This window comes from Panthera leo, chromosome A1 (genome assembly GCF_018350215.1).
Source record: "Panthera leo isolate Ple1 chromosome A1, P.leo_Ple1_pat1.1, whole genome shotgun sequence".
NCBI classification, from domain to species: domain Eukaryota; kingdom Metazoa; phylum Chordata; class Mammalia; order Carnivora; family Felidae; genus Panthera; species Panthera leo.
In genome coordinates this window covers 109,798,531-109,823,651 of record NC_056679.1, presented here as the reverse complement: position 1 = coordinate 109,823,651, position 25,121 = coordinate 109,798,531, and the positions used below count along the sequence as shown (strand labels likewise).

The 25,121-nt window shown below is 39.6% G+C and overlaps 1 protein-coding gene across 4 annotated transcripts in view; it reads left to right on the top strand.

Moving 5' to 3' along the window:
- Positions 1–25,121, top strand: part of AFF4 (AF4/FMR2 family member 4) — a 104,719-nt gene that overhangs the window by 11,830 nt on the left and 67,768 nt on the right. For 2 of the 4 annotated variants that reach the window (XM_042934957.1, XM_042934951.1), the window contains one exon: positions 90–248. In XM_042934957.1, coding sequence (XP_042790891.1) covers positions 118–248 — 131 coding nt within the window. In that variant the 5' untranslated portion in view covers positions 90–117. Of the gene's footprint in view, positions 1–89; positions 249–715; positions 1,105–24,725; positions 24,758–25,121 lie in introns of those variants that run through there. The other 2 variants (XM_042934965.1, XM_042934975.1) reach the window with 2 other exon arrangements.

Sequence of the window (25,121 nt, the reverse complement as noted above, 5' to 3'; positions counted from 1 at the left end):
TCTGAACAGTTACCAAACTGCGTTCCATGAGACCCTTTGAAAATCCTGTCTGGTCTATAACTATTATTTTACTCTCAATTAAATTATAGTTTGCCCTGACTGGCAGAATGTTAAGAGATGAAGGAAAGCGTTGAAAATGATATCCTGAAGAACAGTATTACTGGCAGAAAATGTTTGGATGACGAACAGAAAGGGCTGGAGAGCCTTCATGGAAGAAGTTCAAGCGTGGTTCTAAGCATCCTCCTGCAGTAAGTCCCTGGAGACTTCCTTTCTCCGCCGACCTGTTGAGGGCCGGGGACTCCGGCCATCAACGTCAGCACCGGGAAGGCGGTCGAAGGGGCTTCGGGTTCGCCAGATCCTCGCCAGGGGCGCACGACCTGACCCCCGCCCCTCACCTGAGTCCCAGAACCGGTAGACCCGGCTCGGCCCGTCCCCGGTAGCGGCTACGTGCACAGAAGGGTGTGCGCGTCGCGGATCTGCAGGCCGGGTCCTGCCCGGCGGCCCTGCCCTGTGCGGCCGCCGGGCCTAGGAGATCGGGTCTAAGCCACCGGGGCCGGTGCTCCGCCCGTCCGGCGTCGTCCGACCCCCACAGCCGCGCACGTCACGGCCCCCGTGTCGCCTCCGGTCACCGCAGGCCCAGCAGGGCCCCGCTTTTCTGGCGGGGCGGGGCGCGGCGTCGCCACGTGACGCCTCGCCCCCGCCCGGCCCTGATCACATGGGTGGCACGGCCGCTGCGTCAGTCACCGTCCTGGCTGCGGGAGTCGAGCCGCCGTCGCCGCCGCCGCCAGCGGACGGGGCGGGGATCCCGGTGCCAGGTCTTCGTCGGCCCGCCCCTGCCGCCTCAGTCGGCCGTCCCGGGCTGGGCCCGACCGTCATGGAGCGGGGCGGGACCTCCGCCTGTTCCGTGTGAGGCGCGTCGCCGCCGCCCCCGCCTGCGCCTTTCCAGACCTGCCGAACCCCCGCCGCCGCCCGGAGTTCCTCGTCCTTGGCAGTCTGTCGCCGCCCCCGGGCGGGCTCGAATGCGCGTCCGGTGAAGGTGCAGGCCCGGCGCCGCCGCTGCCGCAGTTGGGAGATGGTTTGGGCCTAGCGGAGCAGGGATTGGAGGTGAGCGGGGCCGACTGACTGACGGAGGGCCGGGCCGGGCCGGGCCTGGCCGCGGGGTGCGGGGTGGGGGTGGGGAGACGGTGAACTGGGTCCGCCTTGGGGGCTCGGGAGACCCTTCAGGCCGGGGCTGCTCGATCCGGCTTCGCCCTTCTTCTTTCCGTTTCACCCCCACCCCCGGCCTCGGAAAAAAAAAACAAAACAAAAAAAAAACATAAGGCTAACCATCCTAACAAAAATTTCCAGAAATCCATCTTTTCACTGTTTCTCCTTTCCGCTTTCGTTTCTTAATCCATTCCAGCCCTCAGAAAATTTAGCGACAGATTCGTGATTTTTTAATATCCTCTTCAGTTTCAAGTTATTTGTAGAGAAAATAGGCCTAGATTTCTGGCTATCATTACCCAACTAGTTCTCGCTTTCCTTCTCGCGATCCTGCGCACGTCTCTCCCCCTCTCTCGCTCTCGCTCTCTTTCTCCCTCTCCCTCTCTCTCTCGCTCTCTCCCCCCACCTCTGCAAAAAAAAAAAAAAAAAAAAAAAAAAGGAAAAAAATTTCCACCTTCGGCTAGCGAAGGGGATTGACTAAAAATGGGAATGTGGGGGTGTAATACTTGAATAGCCGCCCCCCCGCCCCTAACTTCGCAGTCGGTCTGTTACCTAGTTATCCCGATAGCTCGGGTTTGGATATTGATGTTTAGGCCTTTCCTCCAGCTGCCTGTGCCCGGGGTTAATCTCGTAATTGACGTCAGTGCTTTGTTCCTTCCACTTTGCTGTTCCTTCCACTCTTTGAGGGGGGATCTTGGGGTATAGGAGTTTAGGACTATCCTTACTGCTTTTTCTCTTACAGTGGTTATCATTTATAGGAAGTTGAAAGTACAAATCTGAAATGCTCGTGTATGGAGTTGCACTAAGACGAAGAGTTCCATTTAGGGTTCTTCTCGTAGTCAGTTGCCATTCAGAGTGGCTTTACGGAAATTTTAAACTAAGGCCATTCTCTTTTTCAGTGACCGGTATGTCTTGAGGGAACCTAAGCAATAAGTGCCTGTGAATAAGATATTTGCAAATGTGACGTTTAAGATACGTGTTGATTTTTAGGACTCATGTGTTTAAAAAGCTCAAAGCTTTGTTTCCATATTGATTCTGCAAAGCTTTGTGAAGTGCTTTTGTTATTTCACTGTACTTTGATTTATCAAAATTGAAATATTTATGTGAATTTTCTTAATTTGGCGTTTGATAAGAACCTTTGTGGCCTGTGAATCTGCCTGGATCTTCTTTGGTCATATGTGCATAAAGACGTGTTGGCAAGTGGCCACTTGTCTTTTAACAAAGCTGGCTTCTTTAAATTTTTCTGGTTTATTTTCCTTATTCATCACTGCATTTTTCAGTCTCTAAACATTAAAAAAAATCCTCCAGAAGTTATTTTTAATGATCTTTTAGAGTCAATTTACCTGGGAGCAGTGATTTTTCTTTTTTTCTAAATATCAGCAGTTTCATTCAGTTTGTGGTGGCTTGTATGCTGATGACTTTGGGTTTTGTTAGCTCTGCAGGAACAGTAGGCAAATTCTACTTTAAATATAAGTTTGCATCAGGTGTGGACAAGATAGGAGGTCTGTGAATGACCCAATCTTTACTGTGTGGTTTACACACACACACACACACACACACACACACACTCACAAAGAGCTTAGCTGTATTAATTGGAAAGCACTCCACAGTTTTGGGGTGTAGAGATGATTGTACAGTGCTTTGGTAAAGCTCTGTAATTAAGAATTCCTAAAGATAGAATATTTTCTTTCAGATTACTTTCTCTTTGTCAGATGACATACATTCTCTGTGCTCTTGAATTGTATGCCTTTTGTAATAGCTGATATATTCTCCTTTTGTATTGTAATTTTCTGATAGGTCTCTTGTAGTGTGTTTAGAACAAGAGCTATGGTTATATCTCTCCAGTATCATCAGTATTTTACACAATTGTTAGATTGAATGTGAATGTGATATCCAATCTAAGTTTTCACAAAGGGATAATCTAAAGAAAACTGTATGAGCAAGTGATCAATATTTGAAGGGGAGAAAGTAACTATCAGCTACAGAAGATGACAGAAGGTGAAGGCTTCTAAAAGTTATGTATCTTACCTTTTTTGAAGAGCTAAGGTAAATGTCATACTTTATGTGTACCTGAGAGGAACAAAGAAAACAGGTATTTCTTCTTTTGTGGCCATCTACTGGTTTAGAATGGAGTCCAAAATGTATGAGGCCTTTTCTTTGTAGTATTTTTCATAAAATCAAAGAAGTATTCTTACAGGTATTAAAGGCACACGCGGACAGTGACCCAGAAGTACGGTACATATTGTAAAAGTTGATGACTTAGGTTTTATTGTTTACTTTAGCTCTATTCTCCAGGTATTTTATTATAAAAACTTTTTTTTAGGTCAATCGTACTCAAATTAAAAAAAAATTCTTTTTAACTTTCCTATGTCATGTAAAGGTTTCCCAGCTTTTGAACTCCCAGCCCTCATTATATTTTACCCATTTCCTTTTTCATTTCCTCTGATAAGTTGGAACGATTATATTTGATTTCTGGGAGGGTGTGTGCCAGTGTCGGTAAGTGTGAAACGAGGTGTAGTCAGTGATTAAAGCTAACCAGACCTGTTACTTTGGTGCTTTTTCCTTTGGTTCAAGCAGGTACCACTACCTGTAACTTTTTATACTGAATATCTTGATTGCTTGAAGTGATAACTCTAGTAAATGGAAGAGGACATGATAAACATGACCGTTATGGAGTTTTGGCTGATCATCTGCATTCCTGTCTGTCCTGATGTTCATTTTCACTAGCATCACATCCTGAGAATTTTAATGGTATTGGCACACAGAAAATATTAGAACCAGTGAATTCATTTCCAAAATATTACAAAAACATTTTAATGTTGAGACTACTTATTAATCCTGTTTTTTTTAATGTTTATTTTTGAGACAGAAAGAGAGAGTGAGAGTGCAGGGGAGGGGCAGAGAGAGAGGGAGACACAAAATCTGAAGCAGGCTGCAGGCTCTGGGCGATCAGCACAGAGCCCGATGCAGGGCTCAAACCTATGAACCTTGAGATTGTGACCTGAGCTGAAGTTGGACGCTTAACCAACTGAGCCACCCAGACACCCCTTAATTCTCTCTCTCTTTTTTTTAAAGCTTATTTATTTTGAGAGAGAGGACTAGAGAGAGAGTGTGTGATGCAAGCACGCACACAAGCAGGAGAGGGGCAAAGAAAGAATCTTAAGCAGGTTCAGCCCTCCCAGAGCAGAGCCCAATGCAAGGATCCATCCCATGAACCTGGAGATCATGACCTGAGCTGAAATCAGGAGTTGGATGCCTAATCAACTGCACCACCCAGCCTAATTCTGTTTTTGAACAAAGAAATTTTATTTAAAATCATCTTTCAAATGGCTAAAATACAAAACTCAAGAAACAAGTATTGGTGAAAACGTGGAGAAAAAAGAATCCTTATGCACTGTTGGTGGAATTTCAAACTGATGCAGCCACCGTGGAAGACTGTTTCCTTAAAAAATTGAAAATAGAACTACCCTGCAATCCAATAATCACACTACTGGGTATTTACCCCAAAACTTTGAAAACACTAATTTTGAGGGATACATGCATCCCTGTGTTTATTGCAGCATTATTTGCAATAGCCAACTATGGAAGCACCTCAAGTGTCCATCAATAGATAAATGGATAAAGAAGATCGGTATATATATATACAATGGAGTACTATTCAGCCATAAAAAAGAATGAAATCTTGCCATTTGCAACAACAGTACGGATGGATCTAGAGAATATGATGCTAAGTGAAATAAGCCAGAGAAAGACAGATAGCATATGATTCCTATGTGGAATTTAAGAAACAAAACAAACGAAGGAAAGAAAAAAGAGACAAACCAAAAAATAGACTCAACTACAGAGAACAAACAGATGGTTACCAGAAGGGAGGTGGGTGGCAGGAATGGGTGAAAAAGGTGAAGGACATTAGGAATGCACTTGAAAAAAAAATTTTTTTTTTTAATATAATTCCAGTATAGTTGACACAGTGCAATTGTCTTGATGAGCTCTAAGTAACGTATGGAACTGTTGGATCACTATATTGTACACCTGAAACTAATATAGCAGTGTATGTTAATGACACTGGAATTTAAAAAAAAGTAGATATAGTCAAAAAATAAAAAAAAAAAAATGAAATCTACCTGCTTCATCATGTATATATTTTATTAAAAAATCTGTAACCTGAGGAATGTTCTGAGGGAAGGTAATTTTACCTCTTTTGTGGTGCCAAATGAACCATGGCGGTGGCTTTTAGGAGGGTAGACAAAGCTTATTATTGGGTACCGTTTTAAACTATTTTTATAATTTCCTAGGATAGGTAAAAGAACCTTGTGCATTGTTTTTCCAGAGTTGTAGGTGTGTGGCAGGGGAAATCAGGGATTGACACGAATACATTGCTCTGGAAAGCCAGTATGGTTTGACTACCCAAATATTGTCATGATGTACCTTGGGACTGTGCTACTCGAGGCTACTTTAGGACTGAATGCGTCTCGCATGATTTTGTTAAGTTAGAGCTGGCTAGTGAGTTACAGTTTTTCACTTTGACTTTTTCTTTTCTTGTCATTATGGTAGCGACAGTTTTATGGAGAGGTGAGTATAGGCCAGTGCTTTGCATTGACAGGACTTCACACCTCTTTGCAATTGCTTCCATTTCTTCCATCTAAAATACCACTTTTCCTCTCTTGTTCCCTACCCTGTTAAAATTTCACTGTCTGTTAAGGCACAGTGGAAGTACCATTGTCTTCCTAAAGTTTTCCATGATTCCTTTGGATACTCCAACTGGGACCTACCTTTTTTGAATCCCTGCATCACTTTGTATCTTCCTTACTTGTTATGTTAACTAGGGGACTGTACCCTGCTGAGTGACATCTGGCACCATGTATCAGGGAAGACATACTGGTAAAATAAGGACTGTGTAATACTATTTCCTTATATATCTCTAAAAAATAAGGATTAAAACAATAATCCAACTTTTCAGTAAAGAAGTTAATACTAATTCCTTAGTGTCATCACATATTTAGTCAGTCTTCAGATTTCTCTGATTTTTGCACTTACTCATTTCTATACAATTGGGTTGATAAAGAAGCCATGTTTTTTGCCCTATGAGATTTCTCACAGTCTAAATAGTGCTGGCTGCATCCCTGTGGTATTATGTAGTATGTTCCTCAGTCCCTTGTTTTTTCTGTATATAGTAGTTACGTTTAGAAGCTTGATCCAATTGAAGCTTGACTTTTTATTTCATTTTTTTAATGTTTATTTATTTTGAAAGAGGGTGAGCCAGGAAGAGGGCAGATGCCTAACCAAGGCCACCCAGGCACCCCTTGAATTTTTATTTTTACTTTGTGTTTTTAAAATTTATTTTGAGAGAGAGCAAATGCGTGAGAGGCAAAGAGAGAGGGAGAAAGAGAATCCCAGGCAGGCTCTGCACTGTCAGTGAGGCGGGGCTTGAACCCATGAATGGCAAGGTCATGACCTGAGCCTAAATCAAGAGTTGGATGCTTAACTGAGTCACCCAGGTGCCCCTGAATTTTTATTTTTATTTTTATTTTTATTTTTATTTTTATTTATTTATTTATTTATTTATTTATTTATTTATTTATAAAGTTTATTTTCAGAGAGAGAGAGAGAGAGGGAACAAGTTGAGGAGGGGCAGAGAGGGAGGGAGAGAGAACATCCCAAGCAGACTCCACACCATCAGTTCAGAGCCTGATGCAGGGCTCTTTCCCATGAACCATGAGATCATGACCTGAGTGGAAATCAAGAGTGGGAGGCTCAACCAACTGAGCCAACCAGGCACCCTCTGAATTTTTACTTTTAAATAAACTGTGTTCAAAATGGGGTTTGAACTCACGACCCCAAGATCGAGAGTTGCATGCTCTACTCACTGAATCAGTCAGGCACCCCAAGGCTTGAATTTTTTTTTTAAATGGCAAGATTACTTCATGGGTAGTGTTGTGTACTTCCTCTGCAGTTTTTTTTGTTTTTTTTTTTTTTTAATGTTTATTATTTTGAGAGAGAGACAGAGTGCAACCTGGGGAGGGGCAGAGAGAGGGAGACGCAGAATTTGAGGCAGGCTCCAGGCTCTGAGTTGTCAGTACAGAGCTCCACACAGGGCTTGAACTCAGGAGCTGTGAGATCATGACTTGAGCCTAAGTCAGATCCTTAGCAGATTGAGCCACCCAAGTGCCCTGTTTTGTTTTGTTTTGTTTAATGTTTTTATTTTTGAGAGAGTGTGGAGAGCACAAGCTGGGGAGGAGCAGAGAGAGGGGTACAGAGGATCTGGAGGGAAGCAGGCTCTGTGCTGACAGCAGAGAGCCCAGTATGGGACTTGAACTCACAAATAGTGAAATCATGACCTGAGCTGAAGTCCCACGTGCTACTACTAACTGAGCCACCCAGGTGCCCCTCCTCTGCACTCTTAAACTTTATGCCTGTCTTTCTCATCCTGTTTGTGAAATTGCTCTTGCCAAGGCCGCCTGTGACTTCTTTATTGCCAAATTATATAGTTACTGCTTACTCCTTTATCTCTTTGTCTACTTACTTTTGTTAACCATTTTCTCCTTGATACTGTTTTCTTCCTGGACTCTTACGACTTTGTCCCTTTCTTCCTACCAGTTGTGTTCTTGCAGACTTAGTTCTCTGCTAATGCTTTGATATTGAAAGTTCTTGATTTTAGCCTTGGCTTTCGTTGTTGGTTTTTTTTTTTAATTTTTTTTTTTAATGTTTGTTTATTTTTGACAGAGAGAGAGAGAGAGAGACAGCATGAGCGGGGGAGGGGCAGAGAGCAAGGGAGACACAGAATCCGAAGCAAGCTCCAGGCTTCCAGCTGTCAGCTATCAGCACAGAGCTGGACGTGGGGCTCGAACTCACAGACCGCAAAATCATGACCTGAGCCGAAGTCAGACGCTCAACCAACTGAGCCATCCAGGCACCCCCTAGCCTTGGGCTTTTGTTTTCACTCTTCTGGATGATCGCATCCATTTGTACAGCTTCAGCTACCATCTCTTAAGTGTTTTGTGGGAACCAGAACTCTTATTCAACTGAATACCTTCCTTTGGATTGTTTAGTAGGCACTTTGTTTTGGTTAGGCGAGTGACACATATCTAACTTAAACTAAAAAGAACTTGTTGAGAACATACCACATATCCCATGAATTGTAAGAAAGGCAATCAACCCACAAGAGGACAGCTAGAACTCAGGAGCAGCTGGATCCAGGGGCTGCAGATGTGGTTAGGAGTATCTCTTTATTACTCTCTAGATGTTCTTTCTCTATTCAGTTCGCCCTTGCTGCAGATGAAATTTAACACTTAACTAATACCTTTTGAGTTTTAAATTTTATATCTGCTGCTATCAGAGAGAGGCTGCCTTGATTCTAAATCTCAATTCCAGGAAAAGGATTCATTTGGTGATCTGTCCACCTGTGGAGCACAACTTTGGCTAGGGAGCTACATTGTAATAACATGTTCTAACTGGGGCACCTGGGTGGCTCAGTCATTCAAGCTTCCAACTCTTGGATTTGATTCTTGGTTTTAGCTCAGGTCATGATCTCATGGTTTGTAAGATTCTTTTTTCTCCCTCTCTGCCCGTCCCCAGTACTCGTGCATGTGCACATGCGCATGCTGTTTCTGTCTCTCTCTGCCTCTCGTGTGTATGCATGCTCTCTCTCAAAATAAGTAAATAAACAAACAAACAAAAAAAAAAAAACCAATATGCTCTAACTGCAGCATTCCAGAGAGAAGTGGAGTAAAGGGCACTCTAAAACATAGTTGTCCCCCTCATTCATCCCATAGCTATTTAGTGCACACATAGTCCTACTTTTATATATGCATATATATGTGTATATATATATATATATTAATGTTTACTTATTTACATTGAGAGAGAGAGAGAGCACACATGCAAGCAGAGAGGGGCAGAGAGAGAGGGAGAGAGAGAATCTCAAACAGGCTTTGCATTGTCATTGCAGAGGCTGATGCAGGGCTCGATCTCATAAACCATGAGATCATGACCTCAGCTGAAATCGAGAGTTGGATCGTTAACTGACTGAGCCACCCAGGCGCCCCTGTTGAATATGTATTTTTTTTTTAAATTTTTTTTTTTTTTAACATTTATTTATTTTTGAGACAGAGAGAGACAGAGCATGAACGGGGGAGGGGCAGAGAGAGAGGGAGACACAGAATCGGAAGCAGGCTCCAGGCTCTGAGCCATCAGCCCAGAGCCTGACGCGGGGCTCGAACTCACAGACCGTGAGATCGTGACCTGAGCCGAAGTCGGACGCTCAACTGACCGAGCAACCCAGGCGCCCCTGAATATGTATTTTTTAACATAATATAGCTATCTGCATATAACAGCAGATACCCTCTTCTCTTCAATAGAGACAACCCAATTTCCATCCAAAGGCCCTTGTTCTCTGAGTCCAGATTCACACGGTGATATCCTTTGTTAATTGGTCTAGCTAGATCTGCTTTGTCACATATTTGACAAAGTTGTGGGCTAAATACTAAATTTAATCATTCCTGAGATAACTGATACATAGTTGTGGAAAAACAACAAAAACACCGACAAAACTAAAACTGTTTGGTGTGGAGGAGAGAGGAAGGTAGCATTGTTCCAAAACTTACACCATACGTTGCTAGGCAAGTACAGTGTAAGGTAAATGGCAAAACCAGCAAGTATGTGGGCCTTCATCTGTTGACTTCCTTGCAAATGGAGTGAATTCTTTGGTAAGCCAAATGAAAATTTTCAGTTCTGTCAACTAGGATTGTTTTCCTTGTCTGTTGTTTTAAGTTAAGGTTAACACTGAGAGGACATCTGGAAGGAGTTTTAAGGGAAGGCAGTTCTGTGTTGGCTTAGCATAAGGATCAGTAAGCTATGGTTAGTAGGCCCAGTGCTGCCTGCTTTTGTATGGCCTGTGAGCTAAAAATGTTTTTTATATTTTTAAATGGTGGGAAAAAAATATTGTGGCCTGTGAAAATTATAGGAAACTCAAATTCAGTGTCCGTAAATAAAGTTTTATTGGGACACAGACGACACACCCATTTGTTTCTGTGTTGTTTGTAGCTGCTTTTGCTGCTACAATAGGAGAGTGGAATAGCTGTGACCGTAGGGCCTGCAAAACCTAAAATATTTACTCTGTGGCTTAGAAAAAGCTGGTCATCTCCTGTCTTAGCAGATCCCTGGTGGATAGTTGAGATTGAGTATTGTTTTAGGATTCAATGTTAGTTTACATGGTCCCTATTTACTGTGGTGGTAGTTAGGGTTTTTTGATTGTGGAATGTGTGTGTGCATGTGTATGAATAGATATAAATAAATTTTAAAAATACATAAAAAACAGATGTGGTCTGGGCATTGGCTTAGCTTAAGTTAGGGATTCAGACTTCACTGGTCACCTGTACCTTGAAGGTACGGTGAAGGGGGGGCAAGAATTTCCAGAAAAGCTGGGGGAGAGGTAAGGCTGGAAGCTCATCAGATAGTTTCAGTGAGTGTTCATCATGTACGAATTAATTCTTCTACTGCTTCTCAGTCAATCCCCTCACCCCCAAATCCTGCTCTTTTCCTTGCCTTGGGTAACGTACCACTGTCATCGCCTTTTCCAGAAACCTCCAAGTTGTCCTTGATTCCTCTGTTTTACTTCTCACATCTGGCTGGCCCCAAGAGTCTACTTCCTTAACATCTTTAAATTTAAATGCTTTCTCTATATTATCTGTATTCCTAGTATTACTGCCTTAATCCAGGTTTTCACTTTTCACTGAATTATTGCAGCAACCTTCTCGTTTGCTTCCTGACTTCCCTCTAAACTACAAATCTGATTTTGTCCCTTAAAACTTTTTAGTTGTGTTTCATTTTTTGTACTGTTCTTCTAACTAGGGATTCTTCTGTAACATCTGAAGCACTGCTTTGTAGCCAGCTACTCCCTTGGGAGTTTGTTGCTGTGTTTAGATGTTGTTTATTACTGTGTTTGTGCCAAGTTATAATGCATTGTACTAATGATTTTGTGGTGGTTCAGACAAGGAAAGATGGTGAGTTCAACTGGATCGTGTCATGGTAGGTTGTTAATTTAAGCAGGCCAAACCAGTAAGAGCCCTGGCATAGTAGTTAGTGTCATGTCTTCACTGTGAGATGTATCTGGTGGATCCCATCTATGTAATTAATCAATATGAAAGAGTTTGTTTACAGTATAAGTATTTTGTTCCAAATCTCAGCAGTCATTATACTGCATACACATTTACTGTAGATTTCAATTAAGTTACTTAAACCACAAATAAGATAGATTGCTAAAGTTAACAAGTGAGGACTCTTTATTCTTTTTTTTTTTTTTTTTAAGTTTATTTATTTATTTTGAGAGAGAAAGGGAGAGAGGAAGTCCAAGCAGAGTCCTTGTTAGTGCAGAGTCTGATGCTGGGCTTAATCTCACAAATGGTAAGATTATGATCTGAGCTGAGATCCAGTCGGACACTTAACCGACTGAGCCACCTGGGTGCCCCAGCAAGTGAGGACTCTTTAAATTTTTTTTTAATGTTTGTTATTTATTCTAGAGAGAGAGAGAAAGAGAGTGAGAGACACGGAGCAGGAATGGGGGGAGGGGCAGAGCGAGAGGGGCACAAAATCTGAAGCAGGCTCCAGGCTCTGACCTGTCAGCACAGAGCCCGACGCGAGGCTCGAATTCACAAGCTTGAGATCATGAACTGAGCCGAAGTTGGACACCTAACCAACTGAGCCACCCAGGTGCCCCTATTATTTTTTTTTTTTAATTTTTAAAAAATGTGTTTTAAAATCAATATTTAAGGACCTCTAGCTGGCATGGTAGTATATGGTTGTATTTCCCTAAACTAGCAACTATAAATACTTGGAATTATTAAATCCATTTAGTATAACATATTCATAAGTATTTCCTGTGTTAGTATTATCAAAGTCATATTGTAGAAGTGGTTTGTAAATATGAAACTAGACCTGAGATTACATATTTCTAGGATCGACTACAACATTGTTCGTGAATTATTATGAATACGTCATAGTCTTATATTAATGTTATTTTATTTAAAAAATGTTTTTAATGTTTACTTTTGAGAGAGAGAGCACAAGCAGGGGAGGGGCAGAGAGAAAGGGAGAATCTTGCAGAATCTGAAGCAGGCTTTAGGCTCTGAGCTGTTAGCACAGAGCCTCATACAGGATGTGAACGCAGGAACCTCAAGATCATGACCTGAGCTGAAGTAGGAGGCTTAGCTGACTGAGCCACCCAGGTGCCCCATGTTATGTTAATGTTACTTTAAATTTTATTTTGTATTTAATTTTTAAAGTTGTTTCTGTTTTACAGTTAGGTAAAACTTAAGAGCTATAAATATAATGAGTTCATACCTAATTTTATGTTTTAGTATTTTTTTAATGTAATAAAGTCGTCACTCAAGATCTGGGAGATTTCATTTTCTTTGCAGAGGTCTCTTTATATTTTCCAGATCTGATAAACAATCCCACAGGTCTGGTCTGATTTCATGTATCTCTCCAGTCTTAACTTTTATTTTGTACTCCCCCAACCCTATTTTCCACCTGTACTTGATACACCTGTATTCCCTGGTTGTGCTGTGCTCTCTCTTCTTGGCTGTTGCACTTGTTCTCTCTGCTTAGAACCAACCTCCCTCTTTTGCCTTCTTCCCTTTCCTTCCTCCTTCCCTACTGCCATCTTTCTCTAGTCTGGGTAGGTGCACCCAAATCTTGGAGATGAGTACTTTTATTTATTTGTTTTTTAAAAAATATTTTTTTTAACGTTTATTCATTTTTAAGAGAGAGAGAAACAGAGTGCGAATGGGGGAGGGGCAGAGAGAGAGAGAGAGAGAGGGAGACACAGTCTCAGCACAGAGCCTAACGCGGGGCTCAAACCCATGAATGGCAAGATCATGACCTGAGCCAAAGTTGGACACTTAACCTGAAGACTGAGTCACCCAGGCGCCCCAGAGTACTTTTATTTTTAATATCCTTAACATTAGTGCAGTGTCTGGCACAGTATATGCTCTGGTTAAGTAATTGGTGAATGAACTAAGAGTGTTAACATTGTACCTTATGTGTTGTATAGGTCTATACTGAAAGATAGTTTTTAAAATGACAATTGTAAAACCTTCAAAATTCCTTCTGACTTTTGTCCGAATATGTTACAAGTCTGAATTAGAAAATATTTTGAAAGTATGTTTACTCTTCTTACTTACAGTTTGATCTTTCAAAGTAAATATTCTTTGTGCCATGATAAACAACCCGTAACTTCTAAGTTATTATTAAAGAGCAGTAGCCTTAAATGGCCTTAACCTTCTTAAAGCAGTATTCCTGTTTACATTTAACTGGAACCTTATTAACAGAATTTAGAGTTAATAAAGTGGGTTAAGTTACCAACTCTTGATTGTAGCTCAGGTCATGATCTCACGGTCATGGGATTGAGCCCTGCATCAGGCTCTGTACTGAGCTTGGAGCCTGCTTGAATCCCCTCTCTGTCTGTCTCTGCCCTTCTTCTGCTCAACTGCATGCTCTCTCTCTCTCAAAATAAATAAACTTAAAAAAAAAAAAAAAGAAACGGGGTACTTTGTTACCATCCGTTTTTTCACATATGCAAATGATGATGAAATTACTGAGAAATTCCTTTTTAGTGTGCACTCCAAGGATCTTTTGCTGTAAAATGTTGTTAAACTTTTGCTTAATGTGGTATATGCATTTTTAAGTAAAAAATTTGCTTTTATTTTGCAGTTTGGACTTGTATTCTTTTCTCTTGGCTTCCTCAGGTACTGCAAATGAAAGCAGTCTTACAGTGCTCTGTTGAACAGATCATTTCTTTCTGGATGTTGTAGACTGAAATATTCAGTTTTTACACCTTCCCACTTTGCCAAGTATGATTCTGAGATTTTACAGTCTAGCACTTACATTTGGTGAACATTTGAGAGTACAGGGTTTAAGTAAAAATAGAAATTGATCATTTCTGTATGGTTTTTTTTCTTGAACATATGTTGTTTTACTTTTAGATAAACTCTTGTAGAAAAATTGCTTTAAAAGCAACAGAGTTCATTTAATATCACTATTAATGCCTTTATTGGATTGATAATATATTGAATACAATATAAAGAAGACCTACTCTCTTATTGTTATCAGATATAATTGAAAGTCTTAGGAAATGGGAGACTATCTGTGGATAGAAAATGATGGGCCACATCATATTTTGAAACCCAACTTTTAGTGAGTATTACCACTGACTCTTAGGGCAATAACACTACAGTTGTGACCTTTATGAAACTCATCACATGTTTTGAGTATGTGTCGTATGCCTGCCACTGTGTTAATCACCACAGGGGTTAAAGAGTAAGTGAAATGATGTTTACGTGGCTCTTACTCTCTAGAGGCTTATAATAAGGAGGTGAGTAGGGAGAGTCCCTAGAATATCAGTAAATAATCCTAATGTAATACAAGTGTTAAGTGGCCAGATGAGATACAAAGAAATTCTTTGGAAAGTAAGTGATCTTAGTGACAGAGGAATCTTGGAGGGCTTTTTGGAGGAAGTGGGGTATGCAGTGAACTTTGAAATGGATGTGTTTAGAAATGGGGAGAAGGAAGGATATTCTAAGTAGAAGGACTAGTTTTTGAGTAAATATGTAGATCTGGACGTGTGTAGGTTATTTTTAGGCTCAGATAAACCCTGAAGGTTTTATAGAAATAGGTAAGAATTTAAAAAGCTGTGGACAGTTTTAAATCCTGGGATGAGAATTTAGGATTAGGATTTTCCATAGAGCTTGGAGTTTTTGATTTTTTTTTTTTTACAAAATTTTTTTTAATGTTTATTTATTTTTGAGACAGAGAGAGACAGAGCATGAACGGGGGAGGGGCAGAGAGAGAGGGAGACACAGAATCGGAAGCAGGCTCCAGGCTCTGAGCCATCAGCCCAGAGCCCGACGCGGGGCTCTAACTCACGAACCTTGAGATCGTGACCTGAGCCAAAGTCGTACGCTCAACCGACTGAGCCACCCAGGCGCCCCATGGAGTTTTTGATTTTTAAGCAGAACAATGTTTTAAGTACTTCTGTTTCATAAAAATATGAAAGTAATTATCAACTCATGTATTACAGAAGTTTCCAATAGGAGACCTTAGTGGGTTTTAGATATTGCATGCTTTGAAAGCAAGAAACTGAATCAAAAGATTTTTCTCCTTTTTTTTTTTAATTTTTAATTTTTTTTTAAAGTTTATTTTGAGAGAGACAGAAACAGCAGGAGTTGGGCAGAGAGAGAGAGAGAGAGAGAGAGAGAGAGAGAGAGAGAGAGAATCCCAAGCAGGCTCCATGCTGTCAGCACAGTCCTATTGCAGGGATCAAACTCACAAGCTATGAGATCACAATCCAAGCTGAAGCCAAGATTGGACGCTTAACCAACTGAGGCACCTAGGTGCCCCAAGGTTGTTTTCTTTCTAAAAGGAACTGTAAACTTTGACTTTTAACCATCGTTACCAGCCATTCATTCATCTTTAAAGATGAAAATAGACTTCTCAGTTTATTTGTCCATATGCTTTTAGAATTTGGTAGTAACTTTTTGAGAGAAGTTTAAACTAGTTAAATTTGGTTTGCATATTTCTCAAGTATTAGTAAAAGCCCAAGAAATATAATTTTACTTGGTTTTGGTTCTGAAAATGGTTTTGGTGTGTAAAACTGTGCAGGACTACTGGGAGAAGGAGCATTTTAGGATTATTATTGAGAGAAATATTATCTAAAAGGAAGCAGCTGGTTATAAGTAATATGAATAGTCATATTCTTATGTTCACACTTAAGTGTTGAGCATACTTGTGTGTGTAATAAACATTTCTTGAATTGAGACTTAAAATTATCTAGATTTTTAGAAAAAAAATCTTTAAGTAGGCACCACTCCCAGTGTGGGGTTTGAACTCACAACCCTGAGATGAAAAGTCGCATGTTTTACCAGTTGAGCCAGCCAGTTGCCCCTGTCTAGTATTTTAAAAAGAATACATTTATCAGTAACCCATTTGGAAAATACTGTTTCAAATGACTTCTTGAACAATTGAATGTGTGTGTAATGACATAATAAACATTGGTTGTGGTATTGTTTGACCTCTAAGATGAGGAAATAAAGTTTTGCTTTATTAGGAAAAGCTTCATAGAGAAAGTGAATTGAGTTATAGTCATAGAATCAGAGTTGTATAGCTTGGCAGATAAGTAAAGACGTGTTTCAATTCCGATCTAAAATAATTAATGCACACGTTAAGTGTCTGCTATATTAAAATTTGTTGCAGATGGTGTCTGATTTTAGTGTAATATGAGTCTTAATTATTCCAGTTTTGAAATACTGGGATTTTGTGATGTTAGGTGAAGAATCTCATGATCTCTAAGTATTATTTTATAGTGAGATAATTGCTCCTTTCTAACCAGGCCCTGAAGTTCATTAGTTTACTTACTGAAGTGATTGTCCACTAGGTTATGTTCTAGGTATGCAAGGCTGAACAAAACAGACAACATTCTCTGATCATGACCTAGTGGGAGAGGAAATATTAATGAACATCAAAAAAAGTGTATACTTAATTATGATTAGGTACTCTGAGGGAAAATGGAATTGTCTACATGAATTTCCTAATGCTGAAAAAAGCACCACAAGTTCAAGAAGCTAAAAAAAGAAAAGATGATTGGTGGCACTGGGAAGGGAGGTTATTCATAAGATATAAAATAAATCTGATGAGATAGGTGGGAGTCACGTCAAGTATGAAGTTACATCATTGCTTTGTAGGCCATTTCAGGACCTTAAAGTTTTTCCTAAGGTAAATGGAAAGCTTATTAAAATGTTTAAAGCAGGGGTTGGGTGATATGATCTGGTTTGTGTTTTAAAAAGATCACTTTGGAGGCACCTGGATGGTTTGGTGGTTGAGCTTCTGACTCTTTTTTCTTTTTTTTTTTTTTTTTTTAACGTTTATTTATTTATCTTGAGAGAGAAAGAAAGAGAGGGAAAGTGAGTGCGAGCTCATGATAGGACTCTGGGGAGATGGGGAGGGACAGAGAGAGAGGGAGAGAGAGAATCTCATAAACTATGAGATCATGACCTGAGCCAAAACCAAAAGTTGGACGCTTAAATGACTGAGCCACCCGCGTGCCCCTTGAGCATCCCAGTCTTGATTTTGGCTCAGGTCATGATCCTAGGGTCATGGAATTGAGCTCCACGTTGGGCTCTGCTGAGTGTGGAGCCCACTCAAGATTCTCTCTGTTCCTCTGCCCCTCTCCCCCACTCATGTTCTCTCTCTCTCTCTCTCTCTCTCTCTCAAATTAAAAAAAAAAAAAAAAAGCTACTTTTCCTCTAAAAAAAATTAGATCACTTTGCTGTATGAAATGTGGATTAGAAAACAAGGGAACCAGGAATCCAATTGTAACATTTGTTCAAGGAGATAAAGTAATAGCTTGTTTTGACTAGTGGCTGAGCAGAGAGAAGTGAACAGATAAATTAAAAATATATTTTGGAACCAATTTGACAATAAATTTCATATATTAATAAAAAAATTGTTTTAAAGTTATAAATATATATATATATTTTGGGAGGCTGTGGTTATGGGTTGGTTGTGGAGAGAGGTTAAAGGGAGGATTGAACAAGAGCAGTTGGTTGATAGGATGAGGATTACTGGAGCAGGAGTTCCTGGCAGGGAAAAACAGATTAAGGAATCAATTCGGGATGTATTAAGATTGAGATCCCTCAAAGAACATGATCAAAGAGGTTCTCTATCTCAAAGAGAAAAATTTGATAATGGTGCATATTTGGGTATTTGTATTGTAGGTATATAGGTGGTTTTTTTGTTTTTTTAAGTTTGTTTATTTTAAGAGAACGAGAGAGAGGGACAGAGAATCCCACGCAGGGTCTGCACTGTCAGCACAGAGCCTGACACTGGGTTCCATCCCACACACCTTGAGACCATGACTTAAGGTCAAGAGTCAGATGCTTAAACCACTGAGCCACCCAGGTGCCCCTGTGTACACATAGTATTTTAAGCCATGAGAATGTAAGGAGAGAATGTAGACTGAATCAGAATAAGACCCATGGCTGAGCACAGAGAAGCATCAACTTCTAAGAAGTCTGGTAGGTAAAATGGGAGGAGACCGAGGTGGTGGGAAAACTGTGAGGGCTGGAGTTGCAGAAACCAAAAGTATATTAAGGAGGAGAGAGCCTGTATGATGATGTCCTGCATTTGACGTTGTGGTCAAAGTTGAGTGAGCTCCAGAGGTGTCCGGAGGGATTCCAGTATTTGCTGTAGTAACCTCATCAGCCTGCCAAGACAGTGAATATTCGACTTCCACTTGAACTAAATCAGTTTAGATATAAGAAATTTGCCATATGACATCATAGGTGAAGAAACATACGATGTATTTTGGAAATACTGATCTATTCATTAAATCTGACTGGGGACACACCTGCAACTAGAGGAACAGCTTGCGTGATCTGTGAAGATTTCTTTGATGCCTAGAATGTGTGTGATCACCTTTCAGGATTCAGTGTTTATAACAGATAACCTGGTGGTTTTGTACTGTAATGCCAATAGGGCATTTCAGAAGGTGGACACAAAAAAGAAGGAAGAACAGTTGAAGCTTCTCAAGGAGAAACATGGAATCAACACAGATCAACAAAATAAACATTTTCTGCATTTTCATGTTGGACTAAAACCTATAAATGACCACTGTCACCCTTTTTTTTTTGTTTTTAATTAATACTGAATGTTGTGGTTTCTTGAGATTCAAAACAACATGCTTGAAATTTTGATACATGTTATGTGGATACATGTTAGAATTATTATGTGAATAAACTTGCAGCTTTTTGTTAAAAAAAAATAGTATATTAAGGAGCCATTAGTGGCTGGATGTGTTGAATGGTAGGTCAACTAAGATGATTAAGTGTCTGTTGGATTTAGTAATATGCAAATCACTAGTGATCTTGGCAAAGTGGAGTGTGGGAAGTTGAAAACAGAATGTTGGGAAGTTGGAAACAATAGAAGGTTGAATAGTGATTGGATATGTTTTGGAAAACAATTTGTCTATATCTACTAAAATTGAAGATACCATGGGCTCCTGCGTGGCTCAGTCAGTCAAGCATTTGACTCTTGGTTTTTGCTCAGGTCATGGTCTCACAGTTTGTGGGTTCAAGGCCTGCATTGGACTTTTTACGATCAGCAGAGTCTGCTTTGGATCTTCTATCTCGCTCATGCACATGCTCTCTCAAAACTAAACAAACATTAAAAAAAAACAACATTGAAGATGCTTGCATCCTAGAAATTCCACTTGTAGGTGTCTATTCTAGAAAAGTTTTCACTCATTGGCATAAGAGAAATGCCAATTCACTACAGCTCTGTGTTGGCAGAAAAAGGGGAAACTAAATATCCATCAACTGGACAGTGGTAAGTTGTGTGAATACACCTTGGTGAAAATAAATGTACTACAGTAACATGTATCAACCTCATAACATAATGCTGAGAATTAGAAAGCCTCAGTCTTTAGAATATACCCTTTTTAAATGTTGAAAAATATGCAAAACAGTGTTAAGGATATATACATAAGTTATAAAAATATAAAAGGAATTTATGGGAATGATTATCACCAAAATCAGAGTAGTGGCTCTCACTTATAAGGTGGAGTGAGCACAAGAGATGTGATCCAGGGATGGTATACAATAGCCTTTCACTATATTGGCAATGCTATATTTCCTGAGGTGGTTCGTGACTAACACAAGTGTTTATTGCTTCTTACCCTATTTCAGGTAACTTTTTATGACACGAATGGTTGCAGAGGAAGTAGAGAATCGCCAAGAGTCCTTTTGAGAAGCTTGGCCATGAACGAAAATAGAGAAGAGAAAAGATAGAATGGTAGCTGGAGAGAGAGATGGGATCAAGGAAGCCTTTTTCTTTTTCTTTCTTTTTAAGTTTATTTGTTTTTAGAGTGGGAGAGCATGAGCAGGGAAGGGGTGGAGAGAGAGAATCCCAAGCAGGCTCTGTGCTGACAGTGCAGAGCCTGATGGAGGGCGCGAACTCACGAACTGACTCACGAACTGTGAGGTCAAGACATGAGCTGAAATCAAGAGTCAGAGACTTAACCGATGGAGCCACCCAAGCACCCTGAGTCTGTTTCTTTTTTTGAAGAAGAATTTGATCTCAAGGTTCATGAGTTCAACCCCTGTCAGGCTTTACACTGGCACCGTGGGATTGTGGCCTCTCTCTCTGCCCCTCCCCCACTTAGGTGCACACTCCCTCTCTCCCTTTCTCTCTCTCTCTCTCTCTCTCTCTCTTTCTCTCAAGTATATATTAACTTTTTTTAAATAAAGGAAGAATATGCTTGGATGCTGGTAGAAAGGATTCATTAGAGAGGGAGAAGTTGAAGTTGCTAGAGAGAAGTCAGTAACTGATAAAGGTCTAGAACGTAGTAAAATGGACATACTTGTTCTTTCACAGAAAAGAGATACTTTTTCTTTTTTACCCAGAGGAAATAAGAGAATGGATTCAGATGCTGGTAGTTTGAAAGTTCATGGTTGATTGATGAGAAAATTTCTGTCTCATGTTTAATTTTCTGTTTTTAATCTCTGTTCACTAAGACAAGGCCATTTGTGGGATGCAAGTTAGGAGATAGAGTCCTAGGACTCCATGAAAATACTTGTGAGAAGTAGGAAAGAACATTCATCTGTGAAAACTAGTAAGATTTTGGGAATCTTTGAGGGCCTAGTTGAGAGTGAGTTATGAAAAATGATTATAAGAAATTCTGCTTATGTTTAAAGATACAACGAAGAAAGCACAACCAGAATGGAGTTATCTTTGCTTCTGTGTTTTTCATGGCAGTATTTTAAACCTAAAGGCTGTAGAAGTCTTATTTCTGACTTTGGGGCAAGATCCTTCTCTGCAAAATACTGTTTTGGGACCTGATGGTTTGTTACTATTGGCTTTGCTCTCCAGGTGTACAATATTTGTTTCCCTACCTTTTAGGAAATAACCTCTTCAGATTCTCACAGAGAAATCCTGCCAAATGAGGCCAAGGGAGATTTCAGTACACATGAGGCTTTTTGCTTTAATACAGTGCATTGTGATACAATTACAGTTTAATAGCATTTGTTGTAAACTGGATTCTAAAATGATCATGCTCTTAGCTCTAGTCTCATTTAGATTTTTAGAGTTTAAATAATTTAATAATCTGGTAGTTGAACAGCTCCATTTGTCAGTAGTATAGATGTTCTGAGACAATAATTGAAAAAAACATTGTAGTAGGTTCTGAACATCATTTGAAAGAGGCAAGTTAAAGGTCACATTTTGCTTTTAATCTTTTTAAAATTTAAATTTGAAACGTTCTAAGACTGCATGTGTTTATTAAAATATTATAGAAGGTGGCTTTCTGCTTCATTGGGAATGCACGTTAAACCTTTTTTTTTTTTACTGTGTGCTTATTGTAATTTTTTTATTGTGGAAAAATATCCATAACATAAAAGTTATTAGTCATTTTAAGTGTGTAGCTCAATGACATTAAGTATATTCACAGTATTGTGAAACCGTCACCATTGTCTGTTTACAGGTCTTTTTCATCATCCCAAACAAAAACTGTATACCCATTAAACATAATTCCCATTCCTCCTTATCCCTAGTCCCTGGCAACCACAATTCTCCTTTCTCTTTCTGTGAATTTTCTATGCACCTCATATAAGTGGGATCATACACTATTTGGTTTTTTGTGACTGTCCCATTTCACTTTGCGAAATATCCTCAAGGTTCATCCATGTTGTAGCCTGTCAAAATTTCATTCTTTTTTAAGGCCAAATAATATTCCATTGCATATATGTGCCACATTTTGTTTATCCATTCATCTTTTGATAGACACTTGTGTTGCTTCTACCTTTTGACTGTTGTGGATAATGGGGCTATGAGCATTGGTGTACCTGAGTCCCTGCTTTCAGTTCTTTTGGGTATAGACATAGTATAATTGCCAGATCACATGAAATTCTTTTATGCTTTTTGAGTAACCACCAAACTGTTTTCCACTCCATCTGCACCATTTTACATTTCCATCAGCAATGAATGCTCAAGCATTCTAATTTCTCAACTTTCTTAACAGCAGTTTTTGTTTGTTTGTTTGTTTGTTTTGGTAATAGCCATCCTAATGAGTGGTGAAGTGGTATCTCATTGTGGTTTTGATTTGTGTTTCCCTAATGACTAATGATGTTGAGCGTCTTTTCATATATTGCTCATTTAAAATTTTTTAAAAACGTTTTTATTTATTTTTGAGAGTGAGAGAGAGGAAGACAGTGTGAACGGGAGAGGGTCAGAGAGAGACGGAGACACTGAGTCAGGCTTCAGGCTCCGAGCTGTCAGCACACAGCCCAATACAGGGCTTGAACTCAAGGGCCATGAGATCATGACCTGAACCGAAGTTGGACGCTTAACTAACCAAACCACCCAGGTGCCACTATTGGTCATATTTTATTTCTCTTTTCTCTTTTAAAATTTTGTTTCCAGTGTAGGTAACAAAGTATTAATTATTTATTGGCCATTTTAATATCTTCTTTGGAGAAATATTTAAGTCCTTTGCCCATTTTTCAATTGAGTTGTCTTGGCACTCTTAATGAGAATCAGTTATAAATGTAATGTGTTTCTGGACTCTCAGTTCTATTTATTTGATTTATAGGTTTGTAGTAAGTTTTGAAATTGGAAAGTGTGTGTGACTTCCAGCTTGCTCTTTTGCAAGATTGTTTTGTCTGTTCAGGATCCTTTATATTTCCATATGAATTTTAGAATCAGATTGTCAACTTCTGCAAAGAAGTCGGCTGGGGTATTGATAACTGTGTTGAATCTGTAGAGGAGTTTAGGGAGTATGTCCATCTTAATAGTTAAATCTTCCAATCCACAAATATGAGATGTCTTTCCATTTCTTTAGGTCTTCTTTCATTTCTTTCAGTAACATTTTATAGTTTTCAGAGCATGTTTTCTTGTTTTTTGTTAAATTTATTTCTGAGTATTTTATTCCTAGTGACAATACTGCATGTGAGAAGAAAGTATATTGTTGAGTGGAGTGTTTTATATGTATCTGTTAGGACTAGTTGGCTTATTGTATTGTGTTCAGGTTCATTGTGTCAAATCCCGAGAGACTGTAATGTTTGTCTTTATTTATATTCTTTATCTCTTTAACACCAGATTATTTTAATGGTAGGAGACCTCAGTTGTTTGTGATAGGGAAAAGGCAGTTTAAGCAGAAAGTTGGAGGCCTCTGTTATTTAAGGAAATGCACTGGCCTACAGACCATCAGTAGTAAGGCCACAGATACAGAGGAGCACTTGAGAAATGAGAGTAATCAAGGATCCTTTTCAAGCTGTTAATATTCCATTATTTTTTTTAAAAACAGCTTTATAGAGATACAATTTCATAAAATTCACTTAAAAAAATTTTTTTTTAACATTTATTCATCTTTGAGAGACAGAGAGAGACAGAGCGTGAGTGGGGGAGGAGCCGAGAGAGAGAGGGAGACACAGAATCTGAAGCAGGCTCCAGGCTCTGAGCTGTCAGCACAGAGCCCGATGCGGGACCTGAACTCACTGACGAGATCGTGACCTGAGCCAAAGTCGGAAGCTTAACCGACTGAGCCACCAACGCGCCCCATAAAATTCACTTTTTAAGGGTACAATTGAACAGTTTTTAAATCAGTTTATAGAGTGTGCAGCCCTCATCACAGTTTAATTGTAGAACATTTCCATCTCCCCAAAACGATCTCTTATGCTCACTTGCAGTCACCCTTCATTTTTTGTTTTATCCTTTATTCTTGTGTAATGGTAAATGCTCAGATACATTCAAATGCTTCTCTCATCTAATTATTATCATCAGAGTAGTATGGGCATTTTATAAAAGATAAAACTGAAATTTAGGGAGGTTACTGAACCTAAAATGTATGTCTAATATATAATCAGAAATAACAATCATTTATCTTTACGTATCTCATGTACTAAATTACCATGCCTCAACTGTTTATAGCTCAATTGAAGTTTGGAACTTAGATTACTTTAAGGTATTTAAGAAATTAGTTAATAGGTAATTGCCTATGTTGGTTTTTGGTTACTAGACATTTTTGAGAATCTTTATTAGCAAGGATACCACTCTACATCTAGATTATCAAATAGTCCTTGCTTATAACTAAACGACAGGTATCACTTGACAATTTGAGGTACTGTGCATTGGGAGATAAAGGGTCCTGTTGAAAATTGATAACCTTTGCCTTTCCCGTGATGATTACAGAAAAATAAGGGAGGACTTCTTTTTGGTTCCAAAATATTCATCCAGTAAATAGTTATTACATACATGCCTGAGTTATTCTTCATACTCTTCTGATACTGTTATTTTTTTTTAATGTTTATTTATTTTCAGAAAGAGAGTGCAAGTGAGAGAGTACTCACGCACACAAGCGGAGGAGGGCCAGAGAGCGAGGAGAGAGAGAATCCCAACCAGGCTTCATACTGTCAGCACACAGCCCGACATGTAGGGCTTGATCCCACATACTGTGAGAACAGGACCTGAACTGAAATGAAGAGTCAGACATTTAACGCACGGAGCCACCCAGGTGCCCCTGAGATTGCTATTCTTAATCCGTCATTGCCCTTCTTTTTTCCCAAGAGGTCCTAAGAATCTTCAGAGAAATATGAAGGTCTGAGAGGTGACCTCTTTCTAATTTGCATGGTTCCTCTCTAAATACAGTTTGACTTGACTGGGGCTGCTAGTGGTGGATGAGTCTTTTGTAACAAGTGAAGTGGGTGGCGGGGGCTGCCAGTCAAAGCCAACTGTTTCCTTCCTTAAGTCCTCCAATCCTATGTTGTCCATAGTTGAACTCATTTTTGGTCTCTTTAGATACTGGATAAGTGAGAATTAAGATCTAGATAGCATAATATTTGTAGTATAGGAATTTAAAATTATTTATTTAGCTTAAT